Raw genomic sequence first — 27,647 nt, 5'->3', positions numbered from 1 at the left:
CATTATTGACTGGTGACTGAATGCCATCTTCTGCACATCCTTTGAGGAAAAAAATAAAACAGGCAACTAAAATGAAATCTGGAGTAATACCCTTAATTCTGGGAAACAACACACATCACTCCACTGCCAGCAACCAAAAGAAATGTGTTAAAGCAAAGAACAGAGACACCCACAGATCAAATGCCTTGAGAGGCAAGTGCTTCTCCCTCAGTCTGGAGCTCACCAGTGGATTTTAGGGCAGGCTGTCTGTCCTAAACTCATATTGATGTTGCACCCTGAGCTGAACTTCCTCACCAGAGATATGCTCTGTGGTGCTGCAGGTCACTGAAAACAGCTCTGTGGCAAGTTTTTTCATTCTTTCTTTCTTTAAATGGGGAAATATATTAATTTGGACAATTTCCACGGCTTCCATAATAGAATTTTGGAATTTTAAAAAGACCTGAACTCATCTTAAGAAGATCTTATGAGGTCCAAATGTTTCAAAACTGCAACTGTTTCACTGTCAAAACCTCTGCAATATGGCAGCTATTTCCCATTATGATTAATAAATCCATCTTGCAAACACACATGACCACACAGACACTGAACCAAGAGACAACTTCAATGGCTGGGAGGGCTAAAAAATTATTTGATAGGTCTGTAAGACCCGTCTTCTGCAATTTCTGCAAGAAACTTCTGCAACAGATATTTCACATTTAATTTGGAGTGGATCATATGTTCAGCAATAAATGTTGCACATGTAATTTGACATGCTGTGTAATTTCTCTTATTTTTCAATGCTGGATTGGTGACCATGATCAAGACATCTTGGTGTTACACAGCTGAGGGGTTTTGTATTAAAACAGGGTCAGGTATGATGGTTCTCTTAGAGGGAAAAAGTTCATGGATGCCTCTCATACAAAATATGGGGAAAATGTTATATATAGTTTTCACTTGTAAAACTCAAAGCAAGACAAATTCCAGTAAGGAAGGACAGTTTGGACTTGGTCTTCCATAAAAGAAAGTTTTCCTGGTGAAAGAAATGCTGGTTTTGAGGGTGTAAACAGACAACAACTTAATTTTTTAGTTATGATTATACAAATCCGAAACTTGTTCACTTGCAAAACCCACTAAGATGCTTATGACTCATAAGAAGTGGAATATGATTCACCAGTTTCCAAGTATTTATAGTTCTGAATGCTCCACTGCTATGTACTGGTAACTGTTACCTATTGAAGATCTATAGCAAATCAAAATATGCTGTACAGTAGAGTAAATTAAATAACAAGAAATCCAGTACATGCTCAAGTACAGACAACAGAAGAACATTAGAACTGTTTTCTGTGATAACACCTGAGTTATGTGCCAGGCTGTGTAGGCTGATACTTGTTTCTGTGTGATCATAAACATGCATTTGTAGAAACCTATACCCAGCCATGATGGTTAGCACAACTGAAATGACTGAAAATGTGTAAAAAATATTGCATCCAAAATTCTCATAACACAAATGTTTTGTGATAAAAAGGCAACTGATATACAAACTACATTAACAGCTCACACAACTTACTTCTGTCTGTCAGGAAACACTTGTGATTAAAGTTAAAGAAACAAATGTCAACCTTTTCACTTGAGTCAGCTGCAGATACCAGGGCTGACATAATGAAAGCAGAGTGCATTAAAATAGATCAGACAAGCTTCCTTGGATAAAATGAATGTGCAAGCAAGTCCTGCAGTCCAAATAGCAGGTCATTGCATTCTATTCCCTACTTATATCCTGGCCCTAAATTATACTAAAGAAACCCTCTCAGGTTTTCTTGATGTCTCAGCTCTGTGAAGAAGTTTGCTCTATAAGTTAATGTCAAGAATAGCCACACTTTCTTTCTCATGTATTTTGGATAAAGGTCTAAGACTCTGTGACTAGACTCAGACTTAACATGGCAAGTTAACACTGTGTTATTTCCATTTTAAATATCAGGATTAAAATGGATAACCTCATTTATATCACTCTATGACACAATGTGTAGTATCTTGTACCCAGGAAAAGGAGAGGAACAGCAGGCTGAGAATTATAAACTGGGGGGTTTTGATTCATACTTTGATGTATATCCATTAGTCTACTGTATGAATTATTAATTTTAAAACAAAAAAGGGGGTATTGTATTTAAGTACTTAAACTGGAATTTAGAGGCCTAGGATCAACTTTGACCACATAAGCACAAGCTTTAAAGAAATGTCTGTCTGCAAGGTTCTCACATCAATTTGCCTGTATCTGTATTAAAGCCACAACAGGATCTTATACAATATATCTTATATAAGGCATCCTTAATCAGCTTCACTTGGCAGTGAAATTTTCTGTTCACTAAAGATGCTCTCCATACTTGATACCTGCCAAGACCAGCACAGCCAGGACATAGCCCATCATCTTAGCCAGAAACTTTTGCCTCAGCAGTGCTTGGCAACAGCCCCTAGGGCAGCACAAAACCATTCATTTCCTTATTCCTATTCTGTCCCTTGAGTAAACTGTAGATATTTCTGGAGCAATAGCTTCAGAAACAAAGCTCCTTCTAGTGATGATTCAGTTATTAAAAGTGTTGAGCTATCAAGTTTATGCTATAAAAGCCAGACTAGGTCTCAGCCTTGATCTGTGACAACTTATTGTGGCTGATGCTTTATTTTCTAATTATGGTATTTGAATGCCCTGATGCAGATCATCCTGAATAGATTGATAAAAGAATTACTCAAACCCAATGCATTTAATACTCAGCAGCAGAATATACATCTTTAAACCTTCCAATTTCTGAATATATCCTGCCAAAGAATTTGTACTACATAAATGCAGCCTTTAACCATGCACACCTTGGGTCTTAGGAGTGGTGCTGTAAGGCAGACCTTCATGATGAGACTTTTTCTTCTGTAAGGCACTACACAGTTACTTCAACACATGCAGTCCTCATCTATTCAAAAGTCCATGTGTACTAAAACAATTAAAAGGAGTAATATCTTTACCTAAAAGCAATCCTGTTGATCAGTTGTGGGCTAAGGCAGTGTGCATTAGCACAGTCTCTCTCTGCAGTCCACTCTGCAGAGAAAATATGTCCAAATGCCTCTGGCCTTTGACAAACACCATGATCTGAGATGCTGCTTGACCAATCTCTTTTCTATTGCTGCCTCTATCTAGTCTACTACAGACCAAGATATCACCTTCAAATTCTGGTGATTCTTGAGCAACAGCTTGGCAGGGTGAGGGGAGAAATAGGGGGAAATGCCATGTTTGCCCCATTCTTGCCCTCCCTACTTACATCCTACTGGAAATGATGGGTATGTGAAGGCTGATTCTGAGTTGGTGGGAACAATGTCACATGGGACTGCATTAAAAGTCTTACTAAAAATCAGATTCTAACAGAACTTCCTAGGAACCCTCGAGATTCTGGTATTTGTCACCTAATTTTTTTCACTTGCTAAGACTGGCTGTTACTTGGACATGTCTCTTTCTCCTCTGACAGTGGACCCAGAGTTTCAGTGGAGATGTCTTGCATCATCCTGTGGAAACTATGAAGGAAATGTGTTGGAGATGAGAACACCTCTGGAAGTATCTGGAATACCCTTTATTTAAGATGTGCCATGCCCTGAGCAGGGAATATTTCCTTCTATACTGAGATCTATTAACAATAAAAGAAACAAAGAATGAGTCTAAGAGCCATTTCTCATGACATCCTAAAGCAGATAAGAATCATCTTGCTAAAGAAGGCTGGCTTCCCTGACTTCTGTGTGATACTGCAAAGGATTTCCTACATTCTTTTGTGGTCTAGTACTGCAATGTATTTTAACTCATTCCAGCCTTCACACAGCTTGTCTCTGTCACAGGCTTTTAGTAACACCTCCATGCATCATCCTATGGGAAATACTTGGGGCACAGTCTTCTCAATATAGTCACGTCTAGACTCTTTCTGTGAACACTGTAAGAAAACCAAATTTGGTGCCACAGATGGCAAAATTGGATGTGGGATGCTTAATTTGAATAACATTCTCTTTTATTCTAGGCTGACTTCATGGAGGAGGGAAGGAATCTTTTCAGACATTTCCTTCTGTCTCCCCTTCCATTCACCCTGCTGCTGTGCTAAAGAAAGGCACTGGAAAATTGTTTTCTTTGCCCACTGAGAGTAAGACAACAACTAAAATTAAACTGAAATGCTAAAACTTAGAAAACAGCAACAGTAATCAATCTTACGGAAGAAAAACTAAGTTTGTGGTACTTTAGAAGGGATAGAACCGACTTCTACTAAACACAGGGAATTATTTAGGTATATTCCACCCTGCTGCAAAGAATTGCATCAGGTTAGATAATTTACTGCTGTAACATGTCTATGAATAGTAAATCTACTCAGTATTTCATTCCAGAGGATAAAAACCATCAGAAACAAACTTAAATTAATGAGCACCCCACTAAAAAGTAATTGTCTAGCCATTCCTCTAAATCAAATCTGTGTTACGTACAATGGGTGGAATTCTCTATCACTAATCAAAAAATATACAGAAAATTTATATTGTCTCCCTAGAGAGAAGCCAGGGCATCAGGTATGCAATGCTATATATATTTAATGAAGTAAATTAGGATGAGTTGGTGTAAGTGGAAGCTGCAGCCAAATTATGTGAATGAAAGGAAAATTATGATAAATGTTTCATCTTTCAATGTCTTGTTTATATGGCTTTTGCTGGAAAGGAGGAGGGATGGAGCTGTAGGCAAATCATGCTACAAGTGGGCATATCAAGGGATCTGAGGCAATACAGAGCCATGAAAAGGGTGGAATATTAATTGTATTTCCTCATGGACCACATCAACATTATTATTGTTGTGCTGCTGCTGCTCCCAAGAGATGAATTAAAGGGAGACTTTCAAAAATTTTCACAGTTTCAGTATTTTATCTCCTAAATATTACTTTGTTTCTCCATGAAATACATCTCTATTTCACTATTTTCCTTTGGCATTTGTAAGGGTCCCATCAATGGAGGTCATCAATACCAAAGTATTCTTACTGAGGCTCAATCTCATACCACCTAATTTATGCAAAATGATTACAGATGGTGCATGATTTCTAGTGGACATTTCCAATTGCTATTTCATTTAAGAGGACAGAAACTATACCTCTATAACTGTTTGCCTTTACTGAAATTGTGGAGTTTATTGGGAGTAAAATCTGGTTTCGGCTAGCAAACACAACATATTAAAAAATACCAGGAAAATTGAGTTTTCTTCTTGCTTTCTTCTGTTTATTCCCTGAGTAATATAAAAGGCATATACCTGGCTTAACATTTAAGGCTGTGAAAGAGATTTTTTAAAAAAATATCAAAAGGAGACATTGGGAGAGGTTGGGAGTGGGAGGAATCCCGTCCTCAGCACTAGGCATGAAAACTTGATGGGAACTTACTCAAATAAAGAAGCTGCAAAATCTTCAACTGAAAAATGAAATTCATATTGTTGTTCCTTTAAAAAACAGAAACGAAACATTTATGAAGATTAAGGAAATAAAACTAAGGCTAAAAGGCAGTGTGTCTGAACTGAGAAATTGGAAGGGACCAGGTATATTGGTACATGAGCATTTCCAGAGGCACAGCAGGTAGCACTAACAGAAAAATTATTAAGAAAACCTCCTCTTGCTCCTCTTGAGTACAGAAAGTTAAAACACATACCAGGAGCCAAAGCACACCCATCCACCTCATTATGTATGAAGAGTGTGCTCTGGAGAAGCCCCACAAGCCGACAGCACAGAAGGAATTGGAAGATAACAGACCCTATTTATAGAATGGCTTTAATATCATGGAATCATCTCCATGTAATTATCATCTGTTTTCACATAAAAGAGGTGTATTCTTCACTTAAATCAGTGGTAAAATTATCATTATTATTTTTCCATACATCTTAAACAAAGAACCATGTGTGCAGTATCACAAAGAAACTGTAAGAGGTAGGCACTTTCATATTTCTCTATTTCTATCTATTAAAATGAATAATAAAATAAAAGTATTTTTAATTAAAAAAACCCAGATTTGTGGAAATTCACAAACTCCAGAAGGTAATTTGTGACCCTGTAGAGTCCTTATGTCCTAGACTATAAGAAAACATACCTGATAGCTGGATTTAGTTTAACATTTTGTAGGTCACAAGCAGTTACTCTGCCACTGAAAAGGACTCTCCAAAACCATTCTTCTGACATTTAAAAATGCTTGCTGCTGTGTTCAGTATTGTTCAAGTAGAGTTGGTATAGAATATATGAAGGAGAAATTCTAACAAAGAAAGGACTACTGGCTTGTTTGCAGCTTTCCATTCCTAAGACTTCTGCCATTGTTTCTTATCTATTGCAGTGCAAACAAAAATGTATTTCCTTAGCAGTTACTTGTCATTTTAGTTTGCTCATTTAGTGCATTTTTTCCCTAGTCCTTTCCTGTGCATGGATGAGTTTTTCTATTAACATCTCCCTTTACATTCAGAGCAGAGCAAAGGACCTGCTCTGGAGCTCATGGGTTAGGGAAGGATGCCTGTTTGTGCTAAGTGAGGCAGCACAATTGAACACCACATGGGACTCTCCTGGGTGGCTGTTCCTGCCAGCCACATTGAACTGTGCCTGTAGCTGCCTGAGCCTTCTCCAAACAGCACCACAGCTGCCCAGCAGGCGCAGGAGAAGACTGAGATGTGAATAAACCTCTGCCAGGTAAGTTTGCTCTCCCAGGTGAACTAATTTATGAGTCACCACGTAATATACTTTGGCCCTTGCTGTTTCTGACTTCTCTTCACACATACAGAGCACTGCAACTTTTTCTGTTCCTTTTGTGGATCTAAAATTAAAGAGCATCTTAAAAAAATATTCCAAGAAAACAATTTGGTTTAGGATTAAAATTAGAAATAATATTTTGAATTGCATATCAACCATTACACTTAATCAACATACTATTCTTTTTATATTTTTGGCTGTATAAGAAAATAAAATCTAATCATATTAAAATATCAAGCATGCTAATGGATTTTCATAACCATACTTACAGAAAAAACAGCAGCCAGAGTCTCAACACCACCAGTACTTAGTGTAACATAAGGGATTGTTTCCCGAGCGATCCCAGATTCACTAAAGATGTTGTTTGTGTAGTACCAGATCTGCATCAGAGAGAATAAAAGGAGTTATTAATCATTACAGGTTGAACTACAACATATTGGTATTCAGTCCAACCATTCAGTCTGCTTGAGGTGGGACTTGTTAAAACTCTGAGCACTCCCAAGTCACCGAGGGCTGAACAGGAAAACAGATGCAGGGAAAGTGCAAATTCCAGGTGCATTAGGCACAATGCTGCTGTAGTTTCACTTGCAGACCCAGGCAGAATTACAAACAGCTTCAACTCAATTTAGCTTAATTCACTTTAGGAGTAAATCAAAGAAACTCACTTTAAGCTTGAGCAACAGGATACAAACAGGTTTCATGTGGCTTACAAAGCAGGTTTGTGTAGCTTTATGGAATACTTCAATAGCATGTAACAACAGAGAAGAGAACAGGAAAGAGATGTTGTGAGGCAACAAGAAGCTGCTCATCTTTTGGACAGAAGGAGTGAGGTGTTATTAACCTTACTGGAGTGTGGATATCTGCAGTCAAGCCATCTCCCCAATCTCTCTTTATTATCCACAGAAAGGAAAGATACTTTTAAGATTAGAGTTGCTTGGCAAAAAGTAATATGCTGTTTTAATCAGAGGCTTGAAGTAGCTGTCACTAAAGGACAGAAATACAGGTTGTATGACTTAGAGAAAGTCAGTCATGTTTAGTCATTAAAACCATATCCAGCAGTGACATGTCCAAGCAGAGAATATATAGTGGCAATATTCTAAAATAGCAAGTCTGGTAGGCATCAGGGTCTCATTCACATCAATTTCCCACTTTGGGAATGACCCCCTTAGAGCAGTATGTCATACAGTGTATTCCTCAATACGAAAAAGTATAACATTCACCAGTGAAACTTCACCATAGTTTTGTGACTTCTTTAGAACTGAGACAAAATGGTGGAGGATAAATAAGTTTATTAAGACTTATATGTATCAGGTAAATGTTAACAGAGTAAAAGATACTAATAGGAAAAATTTTATTTATGTCAGTTTAGGTCAGGCTGTCTGGTATTTTGTTCTAATTGAAAACATTAACATGATTGGAGCTTCACCATGATTTATGTTCCATGTGGAAATAGACAAATGTACTGTTTTAAGCAAAACAAATTTTGATCTTAAGTAAAATCCTTAAAAAGAAGCAAGTGTTCTCAGGTACCAGCAGGATGATTACACAAATCTGCCAGCTGGCAATTTCCCTGGAGAACGACCTGAGATTGTCGCCTGAAGGAATCTCAACTTTCCCATATGCCCTGTCCAGATGGTAGTTGTGGAAAAGACCAGACTGACTAACAGGGCACTACAGACAAAGCAAATGAGTTAGAAGGAGCCTTCCCTGCCAGCAAAACCTGGCTGGTGCTGGCTCACACCCAGCAGGTTGGTTCAGATGCACTCAGGCAAACCAAGACCCAGGTTCACCAGTATCTGCACACCTGGACCGGGCCTCTCATCTTGGAGCTTCAGATTGCTTGAGCAGCATCAGCCAGGAAAGCCAAGTGGTCCAGCTATTTCTCTTGACCTCTCTCTTAATTCTCTTGGTTTTACTATTAACTGCTACTTACAACCATTTAAATAATCCATTTCAGAACACAATTTTTGTGTGAATAATTTTTTTTCATGTTTGGTGACATTGCATGAGAGGAGAAACAGAGTAATAATAAAAAGGAAGGCTTGAAATAGCCAACTCAACACACAGGATCCCTGACAAAGACAGTCTTTCTGAGGCATATTTTCAGAAAATGGCCATCCAATGACACTTTTAAGTAACTCTGGCATCCATTTTGGACTTAAGTTGCCTGACTATCTACCCACACCCTCACTGAAGCCATGAGAGTGTGGTTTTGTTCTGCCACAGAATACTTGACAATTTCCATCAACTATTAAGTATTCTCAAAGTCACAAAACTCTTCAGTTTCCCCAGAAAATTTAGCTGTGATCTTTTCTTATAGGCAATGTGCTCCATTGAACAGTCTGTTTACTACTATAAGTGTCATTTTTTTCTCCATTATGTGTTGATAAATCTTAAAAAGACTGGATGACAAGATAATTCTGGAGCTTTTTTCCTCAAAAATATATCCACAATGAGGAATAAAATAACCTGCCATTAGCACTGAAATCCTACCATTAGAAGAAAACTCCACCTATACAAACATTATTGTAGTTTACCCCACAGGAAGAAAAAACTCTTTTAATGCCCTCCTAGTATTTTGCAAAAAGCTTTCAGATACCAGAGTTCCAATTGCATTAATCTTTTAAATAGTCTTAGACAAATTACTTTTATTTGGAGTCTTAAAGCTATAGAGATACCTGAGATAAGCCTGAGCTAATGTTCACAGATACAAAAGCACATAGATTTATTAGCCCTGGGGGGAAAATCTAGCTGGAGTGTGATGTAGAGCACAGTGAAAGTTCCTTACATCAGTAAGAATATTACTTATATATATAAGCAAGTAATGACTTTGAACTATGACAAAAAACCCTTTCCCTTTGAGGTGCTTCATGAGAATATTTGTTTTGTGCAGCATAAAGCATCTAAGCCAGATGCCACAAGCTGCAGCAAGGATAGTTCTGGCTGGATATAAAGGACACACTTTCCACAGTGTAAGTGGTGTAAACACCCGGCAGAGGTTTCCCAGGAGGGTTATGGACTCTTGACCCTTGAATATGTTTAAAACACAACTGCACAAGGCCCTCAGTAGCCTGAGACAGCCCTGAAGTCATTCCTGCTCTAACCAAGGGCTTGGAGCAGGTGGAGGGATCTTCAGACCTAAACTGAACTGTGACCTTCTCATATAGGCTCAGATAGGTGGTGAAGGAGACGTCTGATATCCATTAGCCTTAGACATATTAATGGCCAATAGGATTCACTGTTTCATGTCTTTTACCTCTTTTGCTTCACTTTCCAAGGCAGGAATATTGAAGCACCAACAAAAAACAAACAAACAAACAAACAAAAAACAAAAAAATTCAACAAATATGCAGTGTAACCTTTTAAAATCCCTTATAGGAAGTTTTGATTTTGATGACTTCTGTAAGTACTAAACTGAATGAATCCAAGCTAAAATGTCTACTGAAAAAACTCTGAATAAGCATGGGGCATGTTCAGAAACAGAGAATCTGAGTATCAGATGTGAAAGCTGCATCCTCTTCCTTTGCTGATCTTTTCTACCTTTCCACGTATTCCTTCAAAGTTAACCCAACATGTCTTTCCTCAAACATTTTTTGCTTTACAAGCACCCGGGCAATACAGATCTCTGTGGATCTTCCCACACACTGCTCTCACAGAGTCACTGCTGAAGGGAATTCACAGAGGTTGGTAAATAGTGTAATTCAAACCTCGTTAGAAGGGAAAGGGGCTGCCCAGGAGGTGCCATGGCCTGAGGCAGGACACTTACAGCATTCAGCCCACAGAGCTGGTAGCAGCCCATGGTGACGACCACGGTCAGGATCTGCCATCGCACCGCGCGCGTTCTCAGCAGCTGAACCACCGACACCAGCTTGGTGTTCCTCTGGGCCCGAGACTCCGCCAAAACTTCCTCTATCTCCTGAGACACATCATCTTTCCCAAGGAATCTCTGAAATGCTGCAAAGAAAGGACACGTACTTTAGGCCAGACACTTGGCACTGTGTGCATTTATAACTGTCATGCTTCTTTAAAATAGAAATGTTTGGCACAAACAGGAGGCAAACATGGGCTACAACTCTATTCTTCTGCCAACAATATCATTCTGCTCTGGATGTGATCTGGTTAATCCCTTCTATTTGGCTCAAAAACTGAAACACAACCATAAATTGTCTCCCTAAGAGATCTCTCTTATGTTATTTCATATATAATACAGCCTAAGGTCCAGTGAAGAGTGAAAACCCTGTGTGACTTGAAAATATTACCAGAGTGCCTCTGAACATTATTTGACTTGACTTTTGCAACCTAACAGTATAGCTGGCTTCATTGCTGGAGATAGATTGGACAGAGAAGTAGTAAGATGTAAAAGAAGTAGTAAGATGTAAAAATGCATGTAAGTCTGGTAAACCAAGAAAAGGGAGACATTGGAAAGGAATAGCTACTATTCTTCATATTACCTCTTGTTTTTACTAGCATATAGACAAGAAATCACTTTGTCAAGGTAATTAATACTAGAAATAATTACCCAGAGCAGTTCAAGACTTTATATTTGTCATTGCTGGAGTCATGGGAACAAATTTACATGGCCAATGTAAGCAACCAACCAACCTTAAATCCCCAGAAACACACCACACCATTTAGTATTGCACACTGAAAGCTTCCTGAATTACCCTTCCACTGTGAATAAGACAGGTTTTACACCTCACACCTCCCTCAAGACAGAGATACCCACAACTGGATGTGATGTGTCTCCACCAACCTTGTTTGACAGATGCTGTCTATGCAGTCATAGATACTTTTGTCTCAATCTAATGAACATACCCCAGGGGTTGGCATTTTAAGAGATGTTTAAAATGCTCATCATCTCCGAGTCACTGCAGAGAAACAATGACATTACAAACACCCCTGCAACAAGGCTTTGCGACCCAGTAGGATGCTAACATTCAAAACAATCCTTTACACAGCAGGTCACTTAAAATTGTCATTTTTATTAAATGAATAAGTTCATTTAGTTCACCTAAGAGCAAAACCATTTTTTCTTATCCACAGCTTTGCATAACACTGCCTATAAACAAGTGACCACATATTTTGGTATGTTTACACATCTTTGGACCATAAAAAGCCCTTTGATGGTCAAGAAAATTAGAGATACTGACTAGTCATGGTTAATACTTCCAGACTTTATTTAGATATTGAAGTTGCAAAATTTTATCTTTACCCAGGTGAAAAGGGCAATTTGTGGCATTTCATTGCTGTGACAGATAGGACACACAAATGAACTGGTGGCCTCCCAGAGCCTCCCTCTCTGATACTTTGGTGAATGCACAAGGCTGCACATTCTGCCTGCTCCTGGCAGTGGAAGGAACTAAGTTGAGCTCTGGGCCAAGCTTTTCTGAGGCACTCAGCACTTCTAATGCATTTTAATGGACCCACCTGATTCTGCTTAACAAGGAGGATGATTTTTTTAAGGCATGAACCACCTCTGAGTATTGAGTCAATTCATAACATTCATATATTCTGATAGTCAGTTTCTCTCTTGTGAGAGGAGAGGTCAGAACTTTTAAATCTCTCAGTAAAAGCACTTTCACTTATCTTTTCACAGAGGCTGTACAATCAGAAATTAATTAACAAATTGAGACCTCAGAACTCAAAGTAAGCTGCTCAGTTTTTTCCTTGGTTATTGCCCATTTTTTAATAAATAACATGCTAAACACCCATTTTAGCCAATGTGATATATTTAAAGACAGTGATAAGAGATGTAAAATTAGAAACAATGTGGGCCTACAGTATGTTTAAGTCAATGTCTCGTGCTGAAATTACACTTTCCTCAGTACTATTAGAATGCCGATCGAGAAAAATTAACGTAAAGATGAGAACAACCAGACATATATCACCATAGTCTTGCATGGAAGGATTCTCTCAGATTTTTAAGCATCTGGTGTAATATAGGCCAGTGCACAGTTTTCTTTATTTTTCCTGTTCTTAAAATCCTCAGCATTACTTTAGGTCACACAAGTCAAAAATATAGGTGCAATCAAGTAAAAAGATAGCAATCTGTCTTTTTTTGCACAAGGGAGTTTGCTGTATTTCTAGAGGGATGAGGAACTAAAAAACCGCAATTGCCAAAATTGTCAAGTACAAGGCAGGAAAAACATAGATACCCGATTTCTTTGCTTTCCTTCATGGCATTAAGTAAAAAGATGTAAATGCCACTAGGCAATGGTGATGGATACTAAAATTACCAACAAGTCAAGAAATACTAAGAAATTATTATGCTATCCATGCACAGTTTTGAATAGACATCACCCAACCTTCTTGGAAAAACATTTTCCTGCTACTCAACATCTCAGTACCATAAGAATCACAATTTTATATATAAATAATGTGGAAAGAAATTCTGCATTAGCAGAGAGATAGGGAAACTCAAATGTCTTTCAATGTGTGATGTTCAATTTATTAGTTTTACTGTCTAAACCCTGGCATTGCTGGCACCGAGAAGCACAGAAGTCGTTCCTCTCCTCACTGCAATGACTCATTTCCCTCCGTGACTGGCTGCTTCTCTCGGTAGGGAAGCTTTATTTTCATGTAACACTTAAAACATCTAAGGAGTTGAAGTTCTAGAAGCTTTTAAAACTTTCCAGATTCCTATTTAATTCCCTTGGATCAGAAGGTTTTAGAAGCTCAGCCTCCAAAAGCTGGAATACTGCCTTCATAAAGAGGAAAAGAACTGGATGGTTCCAGTCAAGGGGAAAGAAGTCAGGAGACCCTTCCATTTACTCCACCAGTTTTTATTCATCTCACCTAAGTGAAGGTGAAGCACCTGAAAAAGGTTCAAAGATCTGAAAAAAATCAGTTGGTACCATCTCTAAAACCAATCAGGCCTTTAAATTAACTGAAGAAGGGCACTCAACATCTCAGCAACATAGGAATTACTAATTCTTTTTCCACTATAGTACTTCCAGGACTTGGCAAAGAAAGCAGTTATTATCAACAGAATTAGCATGTGAACTTTGAGAAGAAATTTTAAAGATCAAAATTCTCTTGAGTGGTTTACAGTATAAAGCCAGCACCAGGCAAAGGGGGGCAGAAAAAGAGAGAAGTGGTCAAAGTTTGCTTGGGCTTATTCTTTGAAAAGAAATGGAAAAAAACTAAAATAAGCTGCAGGAGTATTATTGTCATCTGTTTCCCATGGGTACATTCACTTCCCTGATGATCAATTATATTAAATCCAGTGTCACACTGTCTCACACATCTTTGTCTAAGTTCTGCTTAAACAGGATCTTATTTGGCCACTGCTCAAGGTAGTGTGTAGAAATTTCCCTGTAATAACTCCATGTTAACACAGAAATAATTCACAAAATGAACTAACAGTTATTTCATATAAATTAATTTTATTAGAGTACTGAATATCCAGAAGAATAACCCAGGTATATCTTCCTACAAGAGATATAAATATAATAATGCTATTTAAATCTAGAAAAATATAGATTATCTACTAGCATGCAGCATAGCAAAATTTAAGAAAAAAATCTCAAGAAATATAACTACAGACAAATGACATCAGGCTTTTCCCATATGTCACCTCCCTCTTCTTCTAAGTAAAGAACACACAGATCTTTTTTGAGTTATTATCCAGTTAAGGATTACATCTTTGCCTGTTTGTATGTGTGGTTTTACACACATCAATAGGCCTGTTCAGGTTCACCTGAAACTAGCCAATATGTACTGGTAAAACAAAACATATACATGCCACCCTAAAATAACACAAGAATAGGTAAACAGGGTTGTGTTAAAGGTCCAATGACATAAAATCCTTTCTAAAAGACAGGAGGTTTAAGAAAAGTTTAAAAACAAATCAGACACACCACAATCACTCCAGATTTTGGCAGGTAAGTGTCTGAGATGAAGCCATCACCATAAGCCAGCAAGTGTAGTAGCCATGGCTGTCTCTTCCTTTCCAGTAAGAATAGTTTCTAATCCTTACAGACATACAAAACCCACAGAGAAACAAAAATAAATAATATATGTGCTTGTTGTCAGTCATAACAACCTATTTTAATCACTGGATTTGCAGCAACTTGTTCCTGTTCTTAAAGGTTGGGTTTAACACCTCTCCAGTCCATGTGGGCCCCCTGAAGGGCTTTGTCAAAAATTGGCTGCCTGCTTTTTTAAATCAGGAGTGGCCTTGTTCTATTGTCACATGAAAAGATGTCAACCCTAATCCATCTTTCTAAAAATTTAAACCTATGCTTCTCATTATACCTATTGTAATGCTTTTTTCATAACCATGGGACTTTTAATGTATGACTGAACATACTGCATGAACAGATTTTGTATGCCACCAACAGATGTTGCTGTGACATTTCATCCAAGTTGTCTGACCCCTAAGACATAACAATATTTTTTTCTCTGGCAAGCTGGGATACCAGCTGAATTATTGATTTAATGACCTGCTACTGTGGCTGCATAGGAAATGCAAGATTCCTCCCTGTAACAGTGCACTTCAAAAAAGACACCTCAACTCACCAACTGCAAGTCTTAATAACCCATGTTTTTAGTTGTAACAAATGTTCCATTTTATCACTACTACTGATTTTACTTATTTTACATCGTTGTGATACTCACAGATCAGGGGTGCACTTGGCATGAAACTAATAGACAGCCAGTGTGAAATCCCTGTCTTAACTGTCCTAGAACTTGGATGGTAAACTGATGTAATTATAGCAGCAAGTTTTTCCTTTTCTTCCTGTTTCTATCCTTGTCACTTTTCATTTCCACAATCTCCTTCCAAAGTCCTTCTCTTCAACCACTTGAATATCCATTTCTCCTCTGCTGTCTGGCCTTGATTAAGAAGGATCACACCAGTTAAATGCTAGGCAATTTCTTCCCTTCTATTCTTATCAAATGAGAAGAATATTAGTTATGGGAGCTGGGAGAGGAGCTAGAGTGGTTCTGCCCTTGCTTCATTACCAGATTTTGCTTCTTGAGCAGGTTTACAGATTATGCTGTTGTTCCAGCGGAGTGTTCTCTCCCCAAAACATATGGATCAGTTCTCCCATGCTCAGCAGTGAGACAGGAATATGAGAGATAGTTCAGATCCTCTGGGTCTCAGGGAGTAGGATACAGGTTGGTGACATGCAGGAAGATGAGCCAAGCCCGTCTGTCAGTGCTGCTTTTGGCAGCAGAGAGCAGCGAGTCAGACACGGTGTCCGTGTGTCCGACCGGCCAGAGGTCGGCTCAGCCGCGCACCGCCCGCACGGCTGGAAAGGGGAAAGCAGGGCCCTAGGTAAAGCCCTGCTAATGGGGCTCAGGAGAGCTCACTCATCTGAGGCATTGCTGCCCCTGTGCCCCAAAGAATAGCTTCTCTCATGGTGCTGTGGCTTAGGCTTGCACATGATGCCTCTCTAACCCTCTACCCTCATCCATTCACTTTTTCATCATTTACACAACACATTTTGGTCCTTCCCCTTCTCTCATATCTTATTTGCCCCTTAAAGACATCTGCCAGAAAAGAGCTTGACAGAGAAGAAAAGAAGGCGATGAAAGCAGGGGCAAAACTTTGTGGAAACTCAATGACCTAAATTATCTCACTGGATATTATTGCTCTATAACAATTAGGAAGATTAATGTTGTCGGGTCCATTTTAGGAGCTTTGATATACATGCATACTTTGGAGTATTTCATAAGGACTAACATAGTCATCTGCTTTAAATACAGTAGACCTTTTGCAAATAATAGTTTTATATTTCTCTGACAAGATATAATCCACTGTGAAATATATATTTGCATGAATAGTCTTGATCCATTAAGGGAAAGAAAAGGGATTTAGTCAGTAGAAAGCGTTGCAATTTTCCAATATTAATATGCAGATTTAAGCTAAGAGGCAAATAATTTAAAAACATTTCTGTAGTCATCACTAAAATGAAGAATTCTGCTTTGTCATTATATGACTTATAAGCAGAAGGGCATTTTAATAAATCACAACTCCTCCAGTCTCCTTAATACTTAGACTTTTCCTCCCCCATTTCTGCTGATAATGCGAATATCCAGATGATTTGTCTCGATTGTTGATTCACTCTCCTATTTTTTGAATTTCACTGCAGACCACACTCAAAATGAGTTACTCTGTGTATTACAACATATCTCAGAATTGAGTCTTTTCTTATAGAATTAATAAAATCCAAAAGCATATATTCATATGCAGTTACTTTGAAAAGCTTTTTATATCAGCTGTCTCTTTTTTCTCTGAGTATCTAAATTTATAGTCCTTAGGGTGGCTCATGAAAGCCATCTTCTTTTAATCAGTAAACCAGTGGCTAAAGCTCATTTCCCCAGGTAACTGCTCTCCTGATGCCTTCTACTCCAAAACCTACTTCCAATGCCTCTGGATTAGATTTCAAATTATTTTCAGAACATATGTGCTGAAAACATCCCAGAGTGCCATTGGCACACTATCAGCAACAGTAAATGGTGTGAATTTCAAGGCAGGTGGTGTTATTTTACTGCCATGTTTTCTAATTTTTAAACTCTACCTATGAGAGGTCCAGTTTCACTGTCAGAGCTGAGGTCCCCAGGTACTGTAGCAGGATTTTCAATGGTTCCTCATAGCAAGTGTAACATTATGCAATTGCACTGCAGATGCAGAGCCTTTGCCAGCCATAGCTCTGGAAATATATCTACAGTTTTATCAGGCAGAAATGAGCCAGTTTAAACTTGGCACCCAAAAGCATTTCTTCCTTGCCCAGCCATGGTGCTGCAGAAATTTCCACCCAAGAGCCAACCTGAGCTGGGTCCTGCACCTCTGCTGGGTGCTCTGAGCACAGCTGGCAGGGCAGCCCTTTCCTTGGAAAAGCTCTCTGCCTCCTCAAAACTCTGCTGAGTCCTTAAGAACACTTTCCCAAACATTGTTTCTTTTGTGCTCCTTTTTTTTTTAAGCGTTGAACTGTATCTCTGAGTGTCTGAGGCTCCAAACTTTATAGAATTCTTCATTCAACACCAAATTGAGACAACATGGGAGTCTCTTCACCAGTATACTATTGCTTTTTCAGGGCTCTTCAGAATAAAAAAGGCTAATTTTTAGTTTCAAAATAGAAGAAACTGGATGGAGTTGCATTAATTTCATGCTTAAAGATTATTAAATTTATATTTCAGGGGCTGATACACACTTTACAAGTTTTTGCAAGCAACTAGTTCATGACTAAAAATGTTAAGGGTCATATTCAAATGAAGTTTTTAAGAATAATTTGTAAAGAACTTATGTTTGGTATTTTGGTATTATAATCAGACTCCTTTTTTATAGACTCCTGTTTTTCATATGCTGTTATAATAAGCTAAACTAAATTTTTTAAAACTCTCTCACCTATATCGGGACAATAGTAAATTTACTGGGGTGGAGAATGCAGCAACTGTGATCACACAAGCAAATAGTTTTATACCTGGAACCTGAAGTAAGGACAAAATATTCCTTGTCTCTGAAGCTGAAGCAATATGGAAGCACTGGAATTTTTCAGTTAAACAGATGTATGGGGTTTTTATTAGATCAACAAAGGTTATTGAGTTACAGAACACAGCAAATACTGGGGGGAAAAAAGCAGCAATGGAATCTGTGTTTTTATTAGACAAAACTGTAGATAAGGGAGAGTCATGGTGACTGAAACCACCTTTTACTTTCAAATGAACCCTGCACAGAGTGGCTGGCACACAATAGCAGGATGATTTGGTTAGTTCTATATCACTGTGTGTGTAATGTTATATAAGTTACCTTGCTGGAGAGTTTAATTTATAAAAACTTCAAAGCCACAGCTATATTTACGCATACAGAGACAAATGAAAAAGGGAGAAAAATTATTGCCAAGAGATTCTCTCCTATGAGGATATTCTGCTTCTCGTGTGGTATCAGAATCAGGTGTCTCCAGCCTGAATCCTTACAATAAACACTCTTTGCTGCAAAAAGGAGCATATCCTACCTTTTTCTGCCTTGCTCCTGTTATGCTTTTCCAGTAGAAGGTACCGAGGGCTTTCAGGAAGAAAAGGCAGAATCACAACTTGTATCAATGATGGAACAATGATTGCTCCAAATAAGAAAGGCCACCGAGATTCCTGCAAATGGATGCAAACAGGAGTCAGTAATACTCTCCCATAGTGACACTTGGAGGAAAAATAGCTTTGATAGGGAACACTGCAATTTTTCATCATTCAAAGTATTGTGTCCACCACCAGAGTGATGTGTTCCTCCTAAGCTTCGTAAGTGGTTTGAGCACTTCCCTCTCAGATCCTCCCTTACTCAAGGGCCAAGCCCCCAAAGCACTTTCCATTGTCAGTTTTTATTTTACATTCTTTCATTTCAGCAAAGCCTAAAGCACAATGTTCTGCATGGTATGGGATGTAATCCATGCCTCAAGCCTGAAACCAGGCCCAAGAAAACCAAATAACTCCCAGAAATAATTGGTGTGGTATCTCCTAATCAAACTTTTCACTTGCCCTTTTAGGTGAGAGAGGTGTTTTTAAAAAATTCTCCTGGGATGGGAAAACAACTTGAGAAGGTGTTTTTTCAAACAATTTAAAGCTTGAGGTAATTGGTCACCCTAAGAGCCTGCATTATCATGAAGGCTTCAAGAACCTATTTCTTAATTCCTTTTTTCTCTTTTTTTTTTCCACCTGAGTGGAAAACTTTCTGTAATGTGGGTGAACCAAAGGTAGTTAATACTGTTTATGGACAAACAAGCCTGGATCTTATTTTAAAAACTAGAAAACTAAGTTTCAGTCTTTAAAACCAGTCAATAATTATATAATCAAAGTGGGTACTGCTTTGTAGTAGTAATTTAGGAAAACAGGCAGTATAACTTGTCACCTTTGTTCCATATCTTCCTGGAATAATTTCCTGTAATATAAACCTCTTTGCTATGTACCATATAAAAAAATTATAGGGTGTTATAATTTTTGACTATACGTCCAGATAAAAATGTTACTCTTGATCAGCCCATCATATTTTCTGAAGGTTTTTTTCCACCATGTCAAGGATGCTTCTTAAAGGAAAAAAAGTATTTTTTGTATGCTGTTATTATCAACATTCTGCCCTCCTACCTATGAAGACTTCTGTGGAATAAACTTACACTCCTTTTAAAGTCTTCTATAGTGTATGGTTTATAAGTTGGTCACATTTATCTCAATTAACTCTTCTTCAGAGTATTATTTTGAAAAAGTTATGAACAAGACTCTGAAATTACTCTTCACAATAAATAGCAAACCCTGCTACTAAAATGAAAAGCCCTTTATTTTTGCCACATAACACACTGAGTCTCCTTTATTTCCTCTGTTAAAGATTTCTGTTTTACTTTTTATCATGCTAACTTCTAAAACCTTAAGAAATACTCAGAAATGCTCATAAATATGCTCCCAATTACCATTTTGGTGTGAATTAATCAGAAAGTCACTGAAGCCAGTGGAAATGTCTCCATCCATTTCAAAAGATTTCATGCCTATTCAACATTATGGAGTGTGTGCTCTACTTGCTTTTCTCCTCATTTACATTATACAATCTTAACTCCTTCCTCCCACTGCAGAAAAGAAATAGTAGGAGTAATATAAGCTTAAAGGATTCATTAAATTGCTGGAAATCAGGTTGAACCAGACCCTCTAAAGAGAACTAAGAGAAGCAGGCAAAAGGAGGGTTTTATAACCTCTTTAAGAAGGAATAGAACAGGACACATACTGGGACAGAAGCAGTAATAAGCTAAAGGCAAAAGACAGTGTAGGTGACTGAAAAGACACTTAAAGCACTTTGCCTCAATTGTCAGCAGTAAGGAGAAGCACACAGGCACTGCTGGGAGAAATGAAAACAGCTACATCCCATTTTATTTCAGGGAAAATTTAAAAGAGCATGAAATGTTTTAATTACAGGGGACCTGATTTCATCACCTGCTCAGAATTGGTACAAATAACATGTCAGGATGGTAAAATTTTCATTTTAAACTGTCACATTATGGATATTTGCTTAGGCTGGAGCATGAAAAACCTGGCTTTGATGTATTTACAAAAGACAGTTAAACAGTAGAGCAAGTTTGACAACCACAGACTCATTCAAAGGTTGATGGAATAAAGTGCAAAGCTGCAGAGACAGAAGATTGGGTGGAAGGGAGGGAGATAAAGCATGGCATGGATTTATCAGCTGCAAATGAAACAAGATTATGGTGCACTGAATTACAGTAAAGAAAATGTTGCCATGTCAGAAAATCATCAGCTAAAATGCAGAAAATGGAACTTATTGTAACCATCAAAAGATGGAAAAGAAAGTGGCATGGAGAAATGTCAACAGGCACTGCTGACAGCTGAACTATCCCTATCAAACTCAATAATCTATTTAAACACCAGTTACATTTAGTATTCTCAGCAATTTGGAAGATTTTGATGAAATGTGAAGACACTCTCAACACAGACCAGGTAAACAATATACATATAGATACATTTTAAAGGGAGAAGAGAATTGTTAGCAAGGTCATGCAACAGAGGTTGGGAAGAAGTGCTGTAGTGCCCTGGACATGGGCACCCATTTTTTGAAAGATTTAGTGTGGCCAATTAAATAACCCTGAATAAGATGGATTACAGGAGTAAGGAAATATGCAACTGTGACAGGCTTCACTCTCTTTGTTTCCCTCTAAAAAATTTCACAGAATCAGAGAAACAGAATGGGTTGGAAGGGACCTCTAAGATCACCTTGTTCCACTACCCTGCCATGGGCAGGGACACCTTCTACTATCCCAGATTCCTTAGAGACCTCTCCAGCCTGTCCTTGAACACTTCCAGGGCTGGAGCATCCACAATTTCTCTGGGCACTCTGATCCAGTGTCTCACCACTCTCATAGTGAAGGATTTCTTCCTAACATCTGTGCTAAACCTCTCCTCTTTTATTTTAATAAATAGATTTTAATTTTTTTATCTATTTATTTTAAAAGCATGATCTGGACATATCTGGACATATAATCTGGACAATCTCCCATTCCCAACTCAGCCCCTACTGCACAGTCAGGGTCCTCATTTGCTCTCTGCCCAGAGTCTGGGTTTCTGTGCTGTGGAGATCCCCATGTCCCACTGAGCATCCTGACCCCAGCTGCTCCCAGGTAAGCTTCCCCCATCTTGTCTCCTGTCCATTCCAGAGCCACAGGGGAATGCCCACACCCCAAACACCTTCTCCTAGGCTCAGGCTGGACATGGGGTAGCACAGGGCACTCCCCAGCCCTGCTCTGCATCCCTGTGCAGCCACCATGCTGCCTCACAGCACTGTCAAGGGCTTGGCTACCTCTGCTGCCTGAAACGTGCAGGAGATGGTATCAAAATAAACACTCTTGTCCCCTTTTTAGCATTCAGTGCACAGGATGATCTGTGATTTCAGTGAGCAAGTTTATTTACCAGTTACTATTAAGTAGTCACCATTTAAGTATTTATTCTGGAATTAATTCCTTGGGGATGCGGTTGTGATGAGTTTACTGCAGTGATGAACAACTTATAAACAGAAATTACCTTTTTGGATAACTTTCTTGTGTAAAATGACATATTTTACCCATTTTGTGGGGAACAAAGAGACAAAAGCCTCTGGCATCCAATGCAAGATACTGAAAATAACCAGGAAATAGTGATTTGGTAGTCTCTTATTTTTCATTTTCTATAAAAAGCAAGAACACTTTTAAAATTTTAATTTTGCAAAATATAATCACACACACAGACAGAAATAATTACATCTAGTCTAGTCTAATTTCTAGATGCCCTGGAGCATCTTGCCTCAGCCTCCTGCTGCAGCTACAGGAGGATGCAGGTCTCTGTGATATTCTGTGTCACATCTGCCAGTCTCACAGGGACACCTAAGGTACCATAGGGCATCAAGATGAAACTATCTGCTCATATTCAAGCAATTGAATTTTGTCCTTTCTTGTACAGACTTGGCACAAAAAATGTATATCAGAAATATTCCATTTGCCCCACAAAAAAAAAATTGTATCCCTGCTCAGAACAGACTGGGAAAATTTACTTAGGCATGCAAAGCCCAGAATACTGCACAAGTTCAGCATTTCTCTGTTAATCTGCTACCACACCACATAAAACACTCCTAAAAGTAAAGGACAACCATGCTGGCCTGGGGCCAAGGACTGAAAAAGCACTGAGATGGAACTAATTTCTAGCTTTAGAACTATCTTCTCTTCCTTTAGCCAAGGCTATGGCACAGTGGTGATGATCATGTGGCAGCTGAGAGAACTTCTGCATCTCAGGCTTCAGAGCAGCTCCTCAAGTAAGGTGCAAAACAACTGCCTTACTCCTACCTTCTTTGTACCACTCCAAGCACTGCTCTACAGCCTCCTCTGGCTGCAGGGGATGCTAATCTCACAGTTATATCCCTGCTGGACACAATTTTCTCTTTGCATGACCATTTCTGTAACCCAGTTTGTCAAAATATATTTCAATAACAGAGCTACAAATTGCTTACCTTCCTGCTTAAAACAAAGGAAACTCAGATAATATGTGTATTTCACCTCTGTTCTGTACCCAGATGTGTGTTTTTACAGGTCACTACTACAGCTATAACTCTGACAAGAAGATTACTCAGGTATCAGTATCTTCCCAGGTAATAATGAGTACAGAAAATCACAGACTCAAGGCTGTACAAGTCTGATGTAAAATTCACAGAAATCAGCAGGAGATTTTTGTTACTGAGTACTGAGAACTTAAAACAGCTTTGAAAGTGTCTGGTGTCTGAGTCCCATGATTTTCTCTTCACTAAATGGCATGTTAGATCATGGAAGTATTGAGAGGGAGAATTAAAGGATCTGTTACAAGTTCCCCAGATGGTTTTTTTGTGCAGCTTTTTCTTGGAGTAACAGCTAACTTTTTACTGCACCCTTATATGGCATAATTTGTCCCCATTTATTCATCTCCAAGAGAAGCAAAAAGTTCAGAGATAAGAAATGGGAAGCTTTCACATAGGATTATTATCAGCAGCCAGCATATATTTAGGAAGAGGAGCTTATTTAGGAAGAAATACTAGAGGTATGCTGGAGCTAGACAAAATTTCTGACAGAACTTCCTTTCAGTGATGCATTTAGACTCAGGTTAGCATCCATAAATAACAAAATATAAAAATAGTAAATTAAAATAATTGAGGAGGCTAAGACTCAGCTTTTTAAACATGAGAAGATACTATCATTCTGATGCCCTTGGGTACCTCAGATGTCCCTGTGGGACTGGCAGATGCAGCACATGGAAATCCAGAGACCTGCCTCCTTTTGGGACTGTAGTGGGAGATGAAAATAAGTGCTCCAGGGCATCTAGAAATTGCATTAGATGCAAATGTTTTTTTATTTGATTATATTTTGCCAAACTGAAGTTATGAAAGTTAGACTAAGGTATATTAAGGTTAAGAGAAAAACAAACATAAAAACACCCAAAGCACATTTGTTGTTTTAAAAACAATGGAAATTATTGAATATTTCATCTTAACATTTTTTTAATGACAAAAAAATCTGGTTTGGATTTAAAAAAAAATAAAAACCCAATTAATTTTAACTTGACATTTACTTCAGGTTTAAAAAAATCCCTCAAAATACTAATCAATAATATATCTCCCATTTTTTTTCTTTTGCCAGTAGTTTCAAAAGCAAAGGTACTCAAGAGTAGAAAACATACCCTCCTACTCAATATGATAACTGCATGCTGTCCTACAGGGCTTGACCAACATACCACAGCATTAATACCTAATTTGTAGAGGATAAATTTATGTCTTAGGACATGAATTTGCAATAATGGGTAGTTTTACAATGTATAATAGAAAGTAAAACTGAAATGTTAATCTTGAAGGTTAAGAACCTTCAAAAATGTTTAAGTGGTGATTATCTCCCCAGTGTGAGAAACACACTTGGAAGGAAGTCACAGGTCAAATTTATTTAGATTTATTTCTTAATAACAGATTTGTAAGTATTATCAAATACTCAAGCACTAAGGAAACAGGAAAATCTGAAATGTTCATTTGCTTCTAAACATTTGAAGCAGAGTCCAACTTACACAGGGTAAGATGAGTTTTATAAACAGATACTATTTGTTGTTAGGTCAGCTACAGTAAGTGAAAAAACCTCACCTTTTTAAGTCTGATAAAGTAGCAGAAAGTCACATTTTAAATATTAGTATAAGCAAATGCTCCAAGTTTAGTTACATGTGTTAACTATGTTTCAGTGGATAAGGGGAAAATGATCAGCAACTGCTATCAGCCTCCATGGTGTTTTGATGTCTTTCTTTCCTTCACATCTGTTGGAGGATATCTTTCCAGGAAAGCTTGTCTACTGCATTTCCAACTGACCTAATTCAGCAGAGAACAGCTACACAGAATCTTCTCAAGACTCAGGTGAGCACTGTTTCACTGTCTATGAGTAGGAGTCCTCACTGATGATAAACTCTCATCCCAACATTAGATGCTCTGCAATTAAGTCTTTTGTTCATTGTTGAGTCTAAATTATATATCTATCTCCACAGTGCTCTTATTTCCATAATCACACTTCCACTTTCAGACAACTCCTCTCCTGTAAGATGCTGTCCTTCCCAAATGCAAAACTGCAACATTTCAATATTACAAATGGCCCATCAGCCATATGTTGTTACAACTTTGGGAATTGAAGCCTCACAGCACAGCTTTAATGGACTGAAACTCATTTGCAAACATGCAGACACACAGCTGTTTTCCCATGCATTACTTAATGAGTTCTGTACAGAAAAGGGATGAATAAATACTGTTGTGTCTGTCTCAGGGAACCGATAAAAAGTTGATTTATGATCTCCAGTAAATACATAATCTCAGCTGATCCACAATAGATATAAACAAAGCACCTCACTAAATGTCTCCATTAGAAATTTATCAACTCTACCACATTCCTACAGCAGGGCTGGTATGACAGAGTAGACCTCTTCCCATGGGTCCTACTGAACCGTGAATGTGCAAGAACCCAGAGGGTCCTGGCAGCATTTCTGCACTTTTATCAGACCCACCAAGGCTGTGCCTGGTGCCTACACAGCATCTTCCTTTGCCTGGATCAACCAACCCTTGGGTGAGGTGGCCTTCATGTCCCAGATCAGCAGCTCATAGCTTGTATTGAAGTGCTTGTGCCTTGATAAAAGACTTGGAAATTGCTTCACCAGTAACAAACTTCGTGCCTTATGTGTTACTGTGAAAAGAGGATGGAAACATCCCATGGCTAGAAGAGGAAAAGAACTGAGAATATTTGAAAAAGGATTTCCATCTTCAAAATCACTGCCTCAAGCAATTCTTAATTGGTGTGTCTGGTAGAAGTTTGCAGGAAGTGCAGGCAGACATCAAACACCTGCTGAAATCAGTGACTATCTGAACGAGCACTGAAATATTTTTGGCCTTTCTTTCTTTCTCTCTCTCTCTCTCTCTCTCTTTCTCCTCCTTCCTTCCTCCCTCCCTCCCTACCTCCAGAAATTCCTTTCTTTGTAAGGATGTTTCTCTGAGTTATTCTTAGCAATATTCCCTTAAAAATTTGAGCAGCCACTTATAATCACCAATGTGTCTCCTGTATCCTTAGCAGAAGTTTTAAAACACTCTTCAGGGAAGGCTTCAGCTTTTCATTCAGTTTTGTATTTTACTACATGAATATAAGGCAGTTTTGCTTCTGTGTTTTTAAGAAATGCTGTACAAGCTCAGCAGTCCAGTGAATTAATAGGGACCAGGGTAACTTGGAGTAACCTTTTGCAAGCCTGGCTTAACAGCAGAATGGTTCCCAGGAGTGCTATGAGATCACCTCCTCAAACACTTGCTCTAAACTTAGACAAATCCTGACCAAAAACCCCCACAACTGGGAACTAGAGCTGATGAGAAAAATTCCTATGCTATTTTTCCCAAGTCCTACACTCACCTTTGCTCTGAAGAACTCATTAAGGACTAGCAATTCATATACTAAAATAGACTCCACAAAGCATCATGTTTCTACAGATACAAACAGCTCCACCATCATCCAGGTCATTATTGAAGATATTGAACAGGACTGGAACTCTGGGCCACACCACTAATTACTGGCTTCCAATCTAGACTTTGCTTCAGGTCGCTCTGTTTTCAGAATATAGCTAGGCAGAGTGAAGATGTTATGGCATTTTTTATTCTACATAGCCCATAGGCAGATGTTTGAAATTATTACTAAGAGGACACTTTAGGATTTCAAGTGATGCTAAATGGAAAATGCTAAACTGGTGGAGGCATTTGTCCTCCTAATGGAAAGTACAAACATCTTTTTATATTCTGTAGAGCAGAAGCTGCTTTAATTTCCAACACTCTGCATGAAGCTGCAAGAGTTCACCTGTCGTCTCTTATTGCCACAAGAGCTCTCTGTTCTATACTCTGAAATTCTCACTTGTATTTTAAAGAATAATGACTTTAACTATAGTCACTATCATGGCTCAAGGAGAAGATAAACACACAGAACAAAAGAGCTCATAGAAAAATACTCAGAAACTGGTTGATTCATACTTTGTGTTATCATGCTAATGTGTCAGATTCATTTCAAGAGCATCTCCAGAAGACCATTTTGCCATTGGTGTCCACCTGCAGGCTTTAGGTCCCTAGACTGACTTGGAATTGCTTTCTCTACTCATCTATAATTCACTGACAGTTTTTAAGGAATCCTTGAATCTGAGTCGAGTCTTAGGAAGAAGGATCAATCAAAAAAAAAAAAAGGAAAAGAAAAGAAAAACAAAGCAAAAAAACAAAGCAAAATCATGCTGGAAATGAAGCTTTGACAAGTAAAATCAAAGCTTATTTTCAGAACAGCCTTCAACTGCACAGGCTGTACAACCTATTCCATCACTGTCTGTTTTTGTGCAAGTGAAGGAGTACTTTTAAAAGACCTTGGTGGAGCAAAA

General features: G+C 38.3%; 1 protein-coding gene across 1 annotated transcript in view; it reads right to left on the bottom strand.

Moving 5' to 3' along the window:
* Positions 1-27,647, bottom strand: part of SLC2A9 (solute carrier family 2 member 9) — a 78,064-nt gene that overhangs the window by 30,305 nt on the left and 20,112 nt on the right. The window contains exons 6-8 of the mRNA XM_054633228.2: positions 18,707-18,839; positions 10,513-10,700; positions 7,016-7,126 (exon numbers count right to left, since the gene is read on the bottom strand). Of these exons, the coding sequence (XP_054489203.2) occupies positions 7,016-7,126; positions 10,513-10,700; positions 18,707-18,839 (432 nt within the window). The remainder of the gene's footprint in view (positions 1-7,015; positions 7,127-10,512; positions 10,701-18,706; positions 18,840-27,647) is intronic.

This window comes from Agelaius phoeniceus, chromosome 4 (assembly GCF_051311805.1).
Source record: "Agelaius phoeniceus isolate bAgePho1 chromosome 4, bAgePho1.hap1, whole genome shotgun sequence".
NCBI classification, from domain to species: Eukaryota; Metazoa; Chordata; class Aves; order Passeriformes; family Icteridae; genus Agelaius; species Agelaius phoeniceus.
The sequence above is the reverse complement of the archived record's forward strand: the minus strand, read 5'-3'. Positions and strand labels throughout refer to the sequence as shown.